The following is a 15,535-nucleotide window of genomic DNA, read 5'->3' as shown; positions in this document are numbered from 1 at the left end:
GAGTGGAACTCCGTCTCAAAAAAAAAGTACACATCTTAAAAGCAATGCTAAGTGAAAACATGAAAATGCAAGCTGAAGTGTATAATTTACATAAGGTCTATAAACATATAAAACAATATTGTTTAGGAATAGTATAAAATTATCCATGGCCAGGCATACTGGCACACATCTGTAACTACAGCACTTTCAGAAGCAGGAGAATCGCTTGAGCCCAGGAGTTCAGGACCAGCCTGTCCTGCCCAGGCAACATAGCAAGACCTCATCTCTACCAGAAAAAAAAAAAAAAAAAAAAAAAAAAGAGCTGAGCATAGTATCACACATCTGTGTCCCAGCTACTTGGGAGGGTGAGGTGGGAGGATCACTTGAGTCCAGGAGTGTGAGGCTGCAGTGAGCTGTGATTGTGACACTGTACTCCAGCATGAGGGAGATCCTGTCTTAGGGGAAATAAAATTATCCATGAAAATGATAAATACTAAACTCAGGATAGAGATTACTTAGAGGGAATGAAAGAGGGAGAAAAATGAGACTTGGGGGATTTATACAGGGGGATATAACTACTTCTTGAAAATTTTATTTCTTTAAAAAATAAAAAGGGAATTAAGATACTATCCAGGTAGGGTAGCTCATGCCTGTAATCCCAGCATTTTGGGAGGGAGAGGCGGGAGGATCACTTGAGGCCAGGAGTTTAAGATCAGTCTGGAAACATAGCAAGACCCCATCTCTATAACATTTTTTTAAAAAAATTAGCTGGGTGTGGTAGTAAGCACCTGTAGTCTTAGGTACTCAGGAGGATCACCTGAGTTCAGGAGTTTGAGGTTACAGTGAACCATAATCATGTTACTGCACTACACCCTGGGTGACAAAGATCGATCCTATCTCTATAAAAAGAGATAAGATGAAGCCAGGCACGGTGGCTCACGCCTGTAATCCCAGCACTTTGGAAGGCCGAGGCGGGTGGATCACTTGAGGTCGGGAGTTCAAGACCAGCCTGACCAACATGGAGAAACCCCATCTCTACTAAAAAATATAAAATTAGCTGGCCGTGGTGGCGCATGCCTCTAATCCCAGCTACTCGGGAGGCTGAGGCAGGAGTATCACTTGAACCTGGGAAGCGGAGGTTGCGGTGAGCCAAGATCGCGCCATTGAACTCCAGCCTGGGCAACAAGAGTGAAACTCCGTCCCCCCCCGCAAAAAAAGAGATAAGATTTTGATAATATTTTCAACTTGGTTATTAGAAACACTGGTGTTACATGATTTTTCACTAAAGAATAAAATAACCCAAGCATTAAATTTCAGTATCTCAGAGTTCACTTGAAGCTGAGCAGCTATAATTCTGACTCAAATACTACTTTTGTTCACTACATTCAACTTTGTTATTTAAACTTCAGAGCTGTGAAAAAAAATTTTTTTTTTTTTTTGAGACAGAGTCTCGCTTTGTCACCCAGGCTGGAGTGCAGTGGCACGATCTTGGCTCACTGCACGCTCTGGCCTCCCGGGTTCATGCCATTCTCCGTGACAAAGAATTTTAACTTATTTGGTGAAGAAGTCCAAGATCTTAATTAATTATGTAAAATAATTTAATCTGGGTTATAAACAATTGTTGAGAAATTGTTATTTGCACAGAAATATAATAAATGCTCTGTCTTGGTAAGTATTAAAATATTTTTATTTACACCTAAATGAATCAAAAACCTATACCGTTTAAAGATAACTCAACTGCAGAGTATAGAATATGGTCTGAAACTCTTAAGCAAAGCTGAATTATTTGTGCCTAAATGGTAATGGGTAAAAATTTATTTGGTTTATCTTAATTTGTATTAATTATTGCTTAGCTATTACACATACCATCATTTCCACACTCCCTGCTGCCACAACATCTTTGGGTTTTGCATCTTTGGTTCCAATGTAGGAGCCGATGGTGTCACATGACCAGGGAGAGTATTGGCTATAATCATTTCCTTTGTATTTCCCAGCTACCTTCAAGTCTTCATCCAAAAACTACAGATGGAGAAAGAAAAAAAACAAAAAAAAAAAAAAAGAGAAAGAAACAAAACAGGAAATGGGTCTATGAGTAACAAGACAGAGAAAGCAGGGAATTTCTTAGAGCATCGTGCTGAAGCAACATAATGATGATTATTTGATTTTTAAGTGCCACAATAGAAGATTTTTGTAAACTACTATGAAAAATATAAAATAAGTGAAGAGTGATTTTTAGCTTTCAGGTTTTTTTTTTTTTTTTTTTACCTTAGCAGAAGGTAAAAAAAAAAAAAAAAAAGGTATTTCAATATCCTTCCAGGAATCAAACTAGGATTTTATGGGTTTGCTCATCCTTTTCTTCATTAGATCAGTAAACATTTAAGCATATATGTACCAAGCCATAGTTTTGCTAGACCCTCCTCAACGTTTCTTTCAATAAAATCAAGGTAAACAAGAACATTAAAAATTTTGATTTTTATAGTACATGATGATGTAGTAACTTTTTACTGAAATCTCTTTAATAGCAATAATTCATATCTTGAATAAATTCTGTTCCTTAGGTTGATTCAATGAGATGAAAAGGATGTCTAATTTTTATCTTCTCAAGGTAAGTTCTCCAGTCTAATAACAGAATAGCTATTCTAAGGCTAATGTATTTTCACTAAAATTGCAACATTCACATTTATAAAATGTTTTACATTTTCAAAGTGTTTTCATGTATACTACCTAATAAGCTCCTAAATCCATGATAGACAACACAGATGATATGACCAAGGCTATACCAGTATAGGGCAGTGCTAGGACTATAACTTTAATGTTTCTTTCATTTTATCACAAGACATACATACACTGATATCTAGGGGTATCAGTGTTCATTTGTATTGGTTCATTTAAGTGGATCTATGCCTCCCGCTATACTAAAAACATCTCTTTTCTGAGTCATCATTATTGGCCTTCTGCATTGACATAGGGTCTGCTGCTCACTAATATCACTCATTGTCAATCACTCTTCTGTCTCTATTATTCATAACCTCTTCCCTTTTCTTTGTCCTACTACTATTTAAAAAATTTTTATCCTTTTTTATTTTTCTTCTACTTACTAACTTTAGATAGAACAGCCAACTTTTAAACCACATGACCTACCAATTACAGTGCTCCTTTTTTTTGAGATGGTGTCTTGCTCTGTCACCCAGGCTGAAGTGCAGTGGCATGATCTCTGCTCACGCAACCTCTGCCTCCCAGGTTCAAGCCATTCTCCTGACTCAGCCTCCCAGGTAGCTGGGATTACAGGTGCATACCTCTACACCCAGCTAATTTTGTATTTTTAGTAGAGAAGGGGTTTCACCATGTTGGCCACGCTGGTCTCAAACTCCTGACCTCAGGTGATCCACCCACCTCAGCCTCCCAAAGTGCTGGGATTACTGGCGTGAGCTACCACGCCTGGCCAAGAGTGCTCCTTTTTTAAATCTCTGTAGTGTATTATATGTAGCTATTTAAATGAATGAGATAAATTTATATACTGACATACAAAGACGGCCAGGAAAATGGATTAGGTAAAAACAAAAACAAAGGCAAGACAGACATAAAACCAATATGTATTTACTAAATGATCCTATTAAAAAATAATAATGAGGCTGGGCAAGGTGGCTCACGCCTGTAATCCCAGCACTTTGGGAGGTTGAGGCAGGCGGACCACCTGAGGTCGGGAGTTCAAGACCAGCCTGGCCAAGGTGGTGAAACCCTATCTCTACTAAAAATACAAAAATTAGCTGGGCGTGTTGGTGCATGACTGTAGTCCCAGCTACTCGAGAGGTTGAGGCAGGAAAATTGCTTGAACCTGGGAGGCGGAGGTTGCAGGGAGCCAAGTTCATGCCACTGCACTCCAGCCTGGGCAACAGAGTGAGACTCCATCTCAAATAATAATAATAATAATAATAATAATAATAATAATGCAGAGATCCAACAATCCCACTACTGGGCATTCATTCAAAGGAAAAGAAATCAGTATATGAAGGGATATCTGCACTCTCATGTTTTATTCCCAATAGCCAAGATATGGAATCAACCTAGGTATCCAGCAACAGATGAATTGATAAAGAAAATGTGGTATATATACAATGAAATACTATTCAGACATAAAAAAATAAATCCTGTCATTTGCAGCAACATAGATGAGCCTAGAGGACATCACATTAAGTGAAATTGGTCAGGCACAGAAAGATAAATATTTCATGTTCTCACTCAATGTGGGAGCTAAAAAGTTGAGTCACAGAAGTAGAGAGTGGAACTGTGGTTATGAGAGACTAGAAAGGGAATGGGGGGAGGGAAGGGGAGAGAGCTTGGTTAACAGATACAAAATTATAGCTACACAGGAGGAATTACTTCTAGCATTCTATAGCACTGCAGGGTGAGTACAGTTAATAATTTACTATATATTTTCTAAAAACTAGAAGAGAGGATTGTTTTTCCTGATTTGAAAAAATTATGTTTTTTTTGAAGAAAACTTTTAACATCATAAACTGATCTTTATATACAATTTTATCCATTATTTCTATAGACCAATTCCATCCAGGTTTATTTACTTATTTACAAATGACATAAAAAATTTGGACGGGGCATGGTGGGTGGATTGCTTGAGCCCACGAGTTTGAGACCACCAGCCTGGGCAACACAGCAAGACCCTGTCTCTTTTTTAAGAAAACAGAAACATTTAAAATTTTCTACTTAGGATCTTGAAAGTCAAAATAAAATGGAAAGTATCTAGGATAGATTGACAAAAGAAAGGAATATCAACAAAATGATTTTCGATTTGAGGAAGAAAGAAACCACAATCTTAGGCTGGGCGTGGTGGCTCACACCTATAATCCCAGCACTTTGGGAGGCTGAGGCGGGCAGATCACGAGGTCAGGAGATCGAGACCATCCTGGCTAACACGGTGAAACCCTGTTCCTACTAAAAATACAAAAAATTAGCCAAGCGTGGTGGTGGGCGCCTGTAATCCCAGCTACTCGGGAGGCTGAGGCGGGAGAATCGCTTGAACCTGGGAGGCGGAGGTTGCAGTGAGCTGAGATCACGCCATTGCACTCCAGCCCAGACAACAGTGTGACACTCTGTCACACACACACAAAAAAAGAGAAACCACAATCTTCATACAACAACAACAACAACAACAACATCAGGTTTGCAGTAAGAGATGTTGGCTTTTTTTTTTTTTTGAGAAGGAGTCTCGCTCTGTCACCCAGGTTGGAGTGCAGTGGCGCGATCTCGGCTCACTGCAAGCTCTGCCTCCCAGGTTCACGCCATTCTCTCACCTCAGCCTCCCGAGGAGCTGGGACCACAGATGCCCACCACCACGCCCGGCTAGTTTTGTTTTCGTATTTTTCGTAGAGACAGGGTTTCACTGTTAGCCAGAATGGTCTTGATCTCCTGACCTCATGATCTGCCCACTGTAGCCTCCCAAAGTGCTGGGATTACAGGTGTGAGCCACCGCGCCCGGCCAATTTATAAAGGAATCTTGAGATAAACACTATGTCAACAATGTTGTAGATACAAAAAGCAAGGACAACAGTAGATCTACCCAGCATTTTTCCTTGAAATAAAATCTGAAAATCATAAGGAGATATTTATTTAGCCCACAGGAAGAATGTTATTTCTACAATGTTACATAATACAAAAATTTACAATTAAAATATAACACTGCTCTCTTCTTCAAAGAAAAGTTGGATGACTGGTCGGGTGCAGTGGCTCATGCCTATAATCGCAACACTTTGGGAGGCCGAGGTGGCTAGATCATCTGAGGTTAGGAGTTCGAGACCAGCTTGGCCAACATGGTGAAACCCTGCCTCTACTAAAAATACAAAAATTAGCCTGGCATGGTGGTGCATGCCTGTAATCCCAGCTACTCAGGAGGCTGAAGCAGGAGAATCACTTGAACCTGGGAGGTGGAGGTTGCAGTGAGCCAAGATCGTGCCACTGCACTCTAGCCTGGGCAACAGAGCAAGAGTCTGTCTCAAAAAAAAAAAAAGAAAAGAAAATTTGGATGACTGTTCTGAATGACTTAAATGCTACCTACCTACCAGTCAAAGGGTGACCTGAAACTCTCTGGAAGCATCCTGCATTTCTGTAACCTTGACCTTCCAGCAGTGAGTATCACATACACAATTGTCCAAGGAAGAGAGGATTTTGAATGTTCCCAAAATAAATAAAAGATAAATGTTTGAGATGATATGCTAATTACCCAGCTTTCATCATTGCATATTGTATATGTGTATTGAAATATCACTTTCGGAGGCCAAGGCAGACAGATCACCTGAGGTCGGGAGTTTGAGACCAGCCTGACCAACATGGAGAAACCCCATCTCTGCTAAAAATACAAAATTAGCTGGGCGTGGTGGTGCATGCCTATAATCCCAGCTCCTTGGGTGGCTGAGGCAGAAGAATCACTTGAACCCAGGAGGCGGAGTTTGCGGTGAGCCGAGATCGCGCCATTGCACTCCAGCCCGGGCAACAAGAGTGAAACTCCACCTCAAAAAATTAAAAAAAAAAAAAAAAAAAGAAAGAAAGAAATATCACTCTGTATCCCATAAACTTGTACAATTATAATGTGTCTACTAAAAAGATGTTAGTTCATGCACAGAAAGAAGGTGAAATATATATAAGAAGTTTAAATACATAATAAACGGTTATAGAAAATGAGATTTTGGAGAAACTTCTCTTTCTATATCATGTATTTCTATAATGTATGAATAAAACAACTATACACAGGTTGTTTTATTTATTTATTTTTAAATTTTTGTTGAGAAGGAGTCTTGTTCTGTCATCCAGGCTGGAGTGCAGTGGTGCGATCTCGGCTCACTGCAACCTCCGCCTGCTGGGTTCAAGCAATTCTCCTGCCTCAGTCTCCCGAGTAGCTGGGATTACAGGCGCCCACCATCATGCCTGGCTAATTTTTGTATTCAGGTTGTTTATAATCAGAACTGAGGTTTAAATATATGTCTTTGCATCTCAGTAACTAAAATGATTCTAGATAATGTTCCTTAATACTCAGACATTATTATAATTTTTATTAGGAGTAAAAATAACAATAATAAATATGAATTATTTACTGAATGCCTGCTACATACCAGATGCCTTATGTTTCATCTTCACCACACCACTATGAGGTAGGCTTTATTATGTTTGATTTATAAATGAAGAAACGTGCACCTCAGGATTCAGGGAGGCTAAGTAATTTTAAAAAGATCACACAGTGAAGGACACAACTGAACCTCAAAGTTTAGAATGTTTGATACCAAAAACTGCTCAGTTTTTACAATGTCATATTGTTTTCCATATTTCTTATAAAACAATATGGCATAACAAAGTTCCAGGGTGTACTCTAATAAAGAATTTTTGAAAAAATATCACACCTGTTTTCTTCCCCCCCTCTAATTTTTCTGAGACAGGGTCTTTGTTACCCAGGCTGGAGTGCAGTAGCACAATCATAGCTCACTACAGCACGGACCTCCCAGGTTCAAGCGATCCTCTCGATCTTCCCACCTCAGCCTCCCAAGTAGCTGGGACCGTAGGCGTGTCCCACCACACCTAGCTCATTTTTATTTTTAAATTCGTAGGGATGGGGTCTCACTATGTTGCTCAGACTGGTCTTGAACTCCTGGGCTCAAGCAATCTTCCCACCTCAGCCTCCCAAAGTGTGGGATTACAGGTGTGAGCTAATGCACACCTGGCTGTTTTTACTTTACAAATAAAACTACATTAATAGAAATGTTGTGACTTTACTAATAACCTACATTTTTGTGGAAAACTCATCCAAAGTGTTTAGATGGGAAAACTAGATATTGTGAACAACTTCTATTTAGTAGACTTCCTTCATATACCCAACAAGATACTATTTACTATGTGTGATGTACTTCTCAATTTTCATTTATTATTCATGATTTGTCAGTTAGCAATGTTTAGAATCATAATTCTATACATAAAGGATGCAAGACAAGTTCCTTACATAGTATCAACTGTAATCCTGAGAAACCTTACTTGATTATTAAAAAAAAAACAAACAAACTATAAGCTAAAGCAGTATGTACAATCAACAAAACAAATACGATTACTTTAAAGTTGGATTTTTTGGGCAGGGCACAGTAGCTCACGCCTGTAATCCCAGCACTTTGGAAGGCCAAGATGGGCAGATCATTTGAGGTCAGGAGTTTGAGACCAGCCTGGCCAACATGGTGAAACCCCATCTTTACTAAAAATACAAAAAAATTAGCTGGGTGTGGTGGCACATGCCTATAATCCCAGTTACTGGGGGAGGCTGAGGCAGGAGAATCGCTTGAACCCAGAAGGCAGAGGTTGCAGTGAGCCGAGATCGCACCACTGCACTCCAGCCTGGGCGACAGAGCAAGACTCTGTCTCACAAAACAAAACCAAAAAAAAGTTGGCTTTTTGAAAGACAAATAAAATTGATAAATCCCTAGCAGGACTGACAAAAAAAAATTACCAATATAGAAATAGAAAAACGAACATCACTGTAGACCATCTAGACATTAAGATAATAAGACAACACTTATTCACTATAACTACTAGCATTGTCATACAGAAATACAAAGAAGTTGACTCCCCAAATTATGGTTATTGCCCTGTGATACATTAACCAGTTTTTTTTTTAAGCAATCTTATTTGACTGTTTTTTTTTTCTGATTTTCACTATCTATATTTACCTGTTTTTTCCTATTCATTAAACCAACTTTTCTGGCTGGTTTCCTCATTACTGAGTTAAATAAATCTTTGATATTCTTTCTTATTTAAAATAAATCTGAAACTAGGATTAGAGAAAACCTTCATAAATATGATAAAGATTTTCTACCAAGAAGCCTACAGCAAACATGATAATGGTAAATTATTATTAAAAGCTCCATTTACTCAAAGATTAGAAAGGAGTCAAGAATATGTGTTATCATCACTTCTATTCAGTATTATGCTGGAGTCCAAAATAATAAGACAAAGACAAAACAAAAGGATTAAAAAGGGGAAAAAAGATTATTCAGAGGACATAATTGTGTGCACAGAAAATTCAAAAGAATCTACTAACATTATTATAATTAATAAAGAAATTTAGCAAGCCTGCTGAATAGAAGGGTCAATACATAAAAATCTATTTAATTTCTCTATATTAATAATAGAAAATAAAAATTTCCAAACAATTCTATTTAAAATAGTTTCAAAAAACATTGGTTATCGAGGAATAAAATTCAATGTAAGATGCGCAAGACACTGAAGTATGAAGTATAAAGAAAATCCAAATAAATGAAGGGGTATATCATGTTCATAGAGACTTGATATTAGAAAGATGTCACTTCTCAGCCAGGCGCGGTGGCTCATGCCTGTAATCCCAGCACTTTGGGAGGCCAAGACGGGCAGATCACCTGAGGTCAAGAGATCAAGACCATCTTGGCCAACATGGTGAAACCCCGTCTCTACTAAAATACAAAAAATTAGCCGGGCATGGTGGCTCATGCCTGTAGTCCCAGCTACTTGGGAGGCTGAGATAGGAGAATCACTTGAACCCAGGAGGCGGTGGTTGCAGTGAGCTGAGATCGCACCACTGCACTCCAGCCTGGCGAAAGAGCAACACTCTGTCTCAAAAAAAAGAAAGCTGTCACTTCTCATCATATTGATCTAAGACAACACTGTCTAGGCCTGGCGTGGTGTCTCACGCCTGTAATTCCAACACTTTGGGAAGCTGAGGTGGGAGGATCACCTGAGGTTAGCAGTTCGAGACCAGCCTGGCCAACGTGGTGAAACCGTGTCTCTACTAAAAATACAAAAATTATAGTCAGGCGTGGTGGTGCGTGCCTGTAATCTCAGTTACTCGGGAGGCTGGGGCAGGAGAATCATTTGAACCCAGGAGGTGGAGGTTGCAGTGAGTTGAGATTGCACCACTGTACTCTGGCCTGGGCAACAGAATGAGACTCCGACTCAAAAAAAAAAAAAAAAAAAGATACAAAAATTAGCTAGGAATGGTGGTGTGCACCTGCAGTCCCAGCTACTTGGGAGGCTGAGGCATGAGAATTGCTTGAACCTGGGAAGCAGAGGCTGCAGTGAACCAAAAATGAGCCATTGCACTCCAGCCTGGGTGACAGAGTGAGACTCTGTCTCAAAAAAATAAATAAATAAAAATAAAGCAACACTGTCTAATAGAAATATGTGATCCCCATATAAAATTAAAACATTTTGGTGGCCACATTAACAACAAAAACAGGTGAAATTAATTTTAATAATTTTATTTAATCCAATGTATCAAAAATATTAATGAATTTTACATTTTTGGTATGAAATCCTTGAATTCAGTGTGTATTTGATAACTATAGTACGTCTCAACTTAAACTGGCCACATATTACATGTTCAACAGCCACATGTGGCTAGTGGCTACCATACTGGACAGCACAGATTTACAGATCTGATATAATCCTAATCAAAATTGAAGCAGATGTTTTTGTGGAAATCAACGTGCTGATTCTTGAAAAATAACAATACTAGAAAATATAACCACCACATATTGAGACTTATTATAAAACTACACGAAGAGAATGTGGCATCAGTTCAAGGATAGAAATAGACTGACGGAAAAGAATAGGGTCAGGAAACACATGTGTGGTCACCTGATTATGATAAAGCAGGACACCAGGGAAAGCATGCCGATTTCATTAAATTGTGCTGAGTCAGTGCCTTACAGGAACAAAAAAAAAAAGATCTTGACTCCTAATGCATTACATTACATACATACAAAAATCAGTTCTAGATGGATTGTAGAGTTAAATGATAAAAAACCTTTTAGAAGAAAACAGGAAAAAAAATCTTCACACCATTGGGAATAGGCAAAGATGACTTAAACCGGACACACACAAAAAAACACGGATAAATGAGACTAAAAATGATTTGCTTACTTCTTCCGGATGAAAGGTAGGAGGCAAGGTTGGTGAAGGTGCAAAAGGAGGTGGAGAGATAACCTTTCTTTCCTCTAGCTGGGCCATTATTTCCTTTCGTCGGCGATGTAGTTCATCTAGACTAGGATGAGGCTGGGGAGGAGGAGGAAGCCGGCTATAAGGAGGTTCCTAAAAATAGAAAGATTAGTTAAAATTGAAAGAGAATTTCAGGACAGATTAATTCATTTAATATACTCAGCGTATATTTTAAGTTATGAAACAGCTTGTATACCCTTCTTAACATTTGGAAACACCAACACTTAACAGAACAAAGTAAAACAAAACCCCCCAAACTCTCAAGATCTTCCAAATAGCTAAATTTAGGTTTCTTTTATTTGGTCATAATTACCAAGTAGATCTAGAATTGTTAATTAAACCATCTAAAGTTCAGAAACTAAGAAAGGTTAATTGGGGGGAGGAGGCAGATTTTTTTTCTCATTATATAGTTAAAAAAAAAAAACTACCCAAATTATGAAAAGATTTTAAAAAAAAAAGAAGCTCTCTTATAAAAAAGAATTCATCAAAGGGTTATTGTCATTGCATAAAAAGTAAGGAATCACAGCAAGCAACAGTCAAATTAAGTCTATGTAATAAAAAAAATACAGCATACTCTGAGGTACGAAGGTCTGATCTGAGTTGGATGAGGAGCCACTGGATAGTAACTCTCGATCTGTTGGTATCTTTCTCTGGATTCTGGTACATACGATGGTACTGCTGCAGGTGGAATCTCAATGGGTATAGGGCTTTCTCGGAATATCTCTTCTCTTGTGTAAGACGGAGCAGGGTACACTCGACGGCCATCATAGTGAGATGGGTATATAGGTGGGTACTGCTGTGGCTGTGTGCCATACTGAGAGTTTACAACACGTTCTTGGAGGTAGGGTGGATAATGATCCAAGTAGGGAGGAGCAGGTTCAGGAGCAGATGGTGGAGGTCGGACAAAGCGGGACACACATTGTGGTGGTGGAGTATAATACATACCTGCACAATACAAAAGAGGACCCAAAAGCAAATAATGAGCCAATTTAGTTTTCTATGTAAGATTTTACCTTTTAAAATACTGAAACACTAAAGTATTGATAATCTACTTATTTCTTTAGGAGTTTTCCATCTGCTTATATAATCAGGTTAGCTTTTTAAAAAATAAGCAAAAATTATCTGTAAAAGTCATTGAAAAAACTACCCTACTTATAATCTATAATAGTAGATTGGCTCTCATTGTTTGACCCTCTTTCTGGTGTGTCTTAATGCAATGAAGACACTGGAAAACAAAAAAACTACATTTCCCAGATATTCTTGAAGTCAGGTTCCACAAATCAATCACTTGCATGAGTTTTGAATTTGAAACTGAAATAACTGGGAGGAGACATGGAACACAAAAGGCCAATTTTGCTGGCGCAGATTAGTAGCTACTGCTTGGCTCTACAGTTCTTGAGACAACAGTTGTGTCAATAGTTTCTCAGTTTTCCAACTTTTGCCTCAAATGACGTGATCTTGGAATTAAGCAGTTAGGACAGAAGTTTCTACTTCTACTGCTTCCTCATTGTAACAAGTTCTCTTGGCAGCTAACTCTGGAGCACTGTTTGCTTCTTTAGTACCTCCACCAATATGGCAGGCACCTAACTCCTGCACTAAATCTCTTTCTGCTTAATATAGCTAAAATAATTTACCTAAAATTGAAACCAGGCTACAAAAAGAGTTGCATTTTTTCCTATAATGGATGGTCAAAGGAAGATACAAATCACGTTTTATCATATTTTGCATGAATTAGTAATGCCATATCAATTAAAAAACATTCTCATGAATGAATGTAGAGAAGACAACATGATTCAAAATTAAATGACAGACTCGGAAAAAGAAGACAGCACTTTTAATCTATTGCCATTTTAAAAATTATAGTACTATACTGCTTCTGACAGAGAGATCCAACACTTAAAATCATTCAGTGTTTATTTTACATATAAACTATATATGTAAAACGTTAGTTTATTTTCTTTCCTTCATTCTCCATACCTGGTATTATCATTAAAGCTGGCTAATTTTCAAATTTGTCTATTTTTGAAATCCCTTCTTCTCCTTTCCCACCACACTAATTCGTCAGTACTCACACCAGGATTAACAGCCTCCTAACTCAACTCTCATTTTTCCAATCCATTCATAACTTTTTTTTTCTATTCCAAATACCTCTATTTAGGGCATTTCTTCCATTAAGTCTTTTTGATTCCTCAAGTTCTCAATGATCTCCCTTGAGTCTTTCAGTCAATCTCTATCAAGCTAATATTAACCACAACAGATCACTTAATTTTTAACACATACATAAACACCACACACATGCATCTACTACTCATGCATATAGTTTTCTATTCTTTACCATTATTTATTCTATTCTGTAAACTCTCTAAAGGTGTGTATGCTGCATTTTTTCATATATATTACAGGGCCCAGAAAAATAATAATTAAAAGAAGAAAAATGTACTGTGGGTGTTTAATTTACACACACTATAATATTAATTCTTTTTTCATGCTTGAAGAAAATTTTGGTCAGGAGAATATATGCTACCTTACTCAGCAAATTTCCATTGCCTACTTGTGTAACTTGTTATTTCCATAAATATTATATATGAACACATGTATTATGCAACTGCTTTTCGTAGATATGGTGGTTTGATTTTTATTACTTTGTTTCATTTATTTCATAGTATTTAATCATAAAATCTCAATTTTTCCAAAGTATTAAAAAATGCATTTATACATTTACTTATCTTAAAGAGGCTACTGTGTAAATGATCACTCTCACCTGAAGAACAGTTCTGATAATTCCTAAGAAAAGTGAGCAATATAAATTTAAAATCGTTACCCTGCTGATAAGGTGCTGGTTCAAATGGCGGAGCCGCTCCTCGAGGATCCTGATAATAAACATCCGTCTGTTGTGCTGGATATAACTGAGAACCTCGAGGTACCATCTGAAGTGGTTTGGTAACAGGCATTGGAGGCAGATCTGCTGGCCCCCTTGGAGGTATAGGATGTGGATTCACAGGTAAGGCAGAAATACTCTTAGGAACAGATTCTAGCCTAAGGGAATAATATTATGGAAGTTGTTTAAAAAATACTTCTCATGTGCATAAATTGTTACAAGTAAAAAAGATTGCTACAATTTGGGAAACTCACTTATTCTAATAGTCCTCCCTTCTACAAAATTTGCAATTTTTTAATCTTATTTCCCCTATGTTAATTGTTTCTTTTCTTTTTTTTTTGAGACAGAGTCTCGCTCTGTCGCTCTGTCACCCAGGCTGGAGTGCAGTGGTGCAATCTCGGCTCACTGCAACCTCCGCCTCCTGGGTTCAAGCAATTCTCATGCTTCAGCTTCCCAAGTAGCTGGGATTACAGGCATGTGCCACCATGCCTGGCTAATTTTTGTATTTTTAGTAGAAATGGGTTTCACCATGTTGGCCAGGCTGGTCTCGAACTCCTGGCCTCAAGTGACCCGTCCACCTCAGCCTCCCAAAGTGCTGGGATTATAGGCATGTGCCACCATGCCTGGCTATGCTAATTGTTTCTTAAAAAACACTAGCATGGGAAATAAAAAAGCAACAAAATAAAGGCCAAAAAAAAATAATCAGGGTTGTTTTTTTTTTAAATCCCAAACATTAATTATTCTATCTTCCTTCGACTTTATGAAGAAGAAATTTTGAAATAAGAGTTAGAAAAATGACGTACAGGTCAGGAGGGGATCCAGGAGCACTACTGCTCAGATGATCTATTTTTCCTGGTTTCAGACTAGAATCATAGCTGGGGTCTGTCCCTCGCGGAATAAGCTGTGTTACTGTATTCCCTGTTGATACAATTCCATTTGGCAGAGCAGGAGGTTTTCTGCTAGGGAGATCCACTGCACCTTCATCTGGAAGGATAGCTGCTGAAGGCAGGCCCACCTCATTAAGTTGACCCAAAGAGGCACTCAAGGGTCTTCTCGGAACCAGGCGCTTATTCATTTTACGAAATCTATATAAAAAGCATAGGCACATATCAAAAAGCAAATATAAAAGCAAAGCCAAGAACTAAAATGTACTTAATATTATTTTCTAGAAATATTCTCTCTTGAAACATTAACTCTATCAGTGTGTATATTTTGCATAAAATCTCTAGCAGCAAGACATATTAAGTATAAAATTCCTCATAAAAATGTGTAACATAGGCCGGGTGCTGTGGCTCATGCCTGTAATCCCAGCACTTTGGGAGGCCGAGGCAAGCGGATCACGAGGTTAAGATCGAGACCAGTCTGGCCAACATGGTGAAGCTCCGTCTCTAATAAAAATACAAAAATTAGCTGGGTGTGGTGGCGTGTGCCTATGGTCCCAACTACTAGGGAGACTAAGGCAGGAGAATCACTTGAGCCTGGGAGACAGCGGTTGCAGTGAGCCGAGATCACACCACTGAACTCCAGCCTGGCGATAAAGCGAAATTCTGTCTCAAAAAAAAGAGTAACATTTGTCATATTATAAATTATGCTATTAATATTTTTGCTATAATATATTTCTGTGGACATTTGTATTTCTAAAACTTATTGGAGAAGCTAGTA

General features: G+C 38.2%; 1 protein-coding gene across 13 annotated transcripts in view; it reads right to left on the bottom strand.

The window, feature by feature from the left end:
- RC3H1 (ring finger and CCCH-type domains 1) overlaps positions 1–15,535 on the bottom strand; it is a 95,698-nt gene that overhangs the window by 18,974 nt on the left and 61,189 nt on the right. For all 13 annotated transcript variants that reach the window (XR_010111981.1, XM_055111326.2, XM_055111328.2 and 10 more), the window contains exons 10-14: positions 14,677–14,958; positions 13,817–14,031; positions 11,570–11,940; positions 10,921–11,088; positions 1,846–1,998 (exon numbers count right to left, since the gene is read on the bottom strand). Coding sequence is in view for 12 of the 13 variants with exons in the window: in XM_055111326.2 (XP_054967301.1) it covers positions 1,846–1,998; positions 10,921–11,088; positions 11,570–11,940; positions 13,817–14,031; positions 14,677–14,958 (1,189 nt within the window). In the remaining variant the exon portion in view is untranslated. The remainder of the gene's footprint in view (positions 1–1,845; positions 1,999–10,920; positions 11,089–11,569; positions 11,941–13,816; positions 14,032–14,676; positions 14,959–15,535) is intronic.

The sequence above is a fragment of the Pan paniscus genome, chromosome 1, assembly GCF_029289425.2.
Source record: "Pan paniscus chromosome 1, NHGRI_mPanPan1-v2.0_pri, whole genome shotgun sequence".
NCBI lineage: Eukaryota > Metazoa > Chordata > Mammalia > Primates > Hominidae > Pan > Pan paniscus.
The sequence above is the reverse complement of the archived record's forward strand: the minus strand, read 5'-3'. Positions and strand labels throughout refer to the sequence as shown.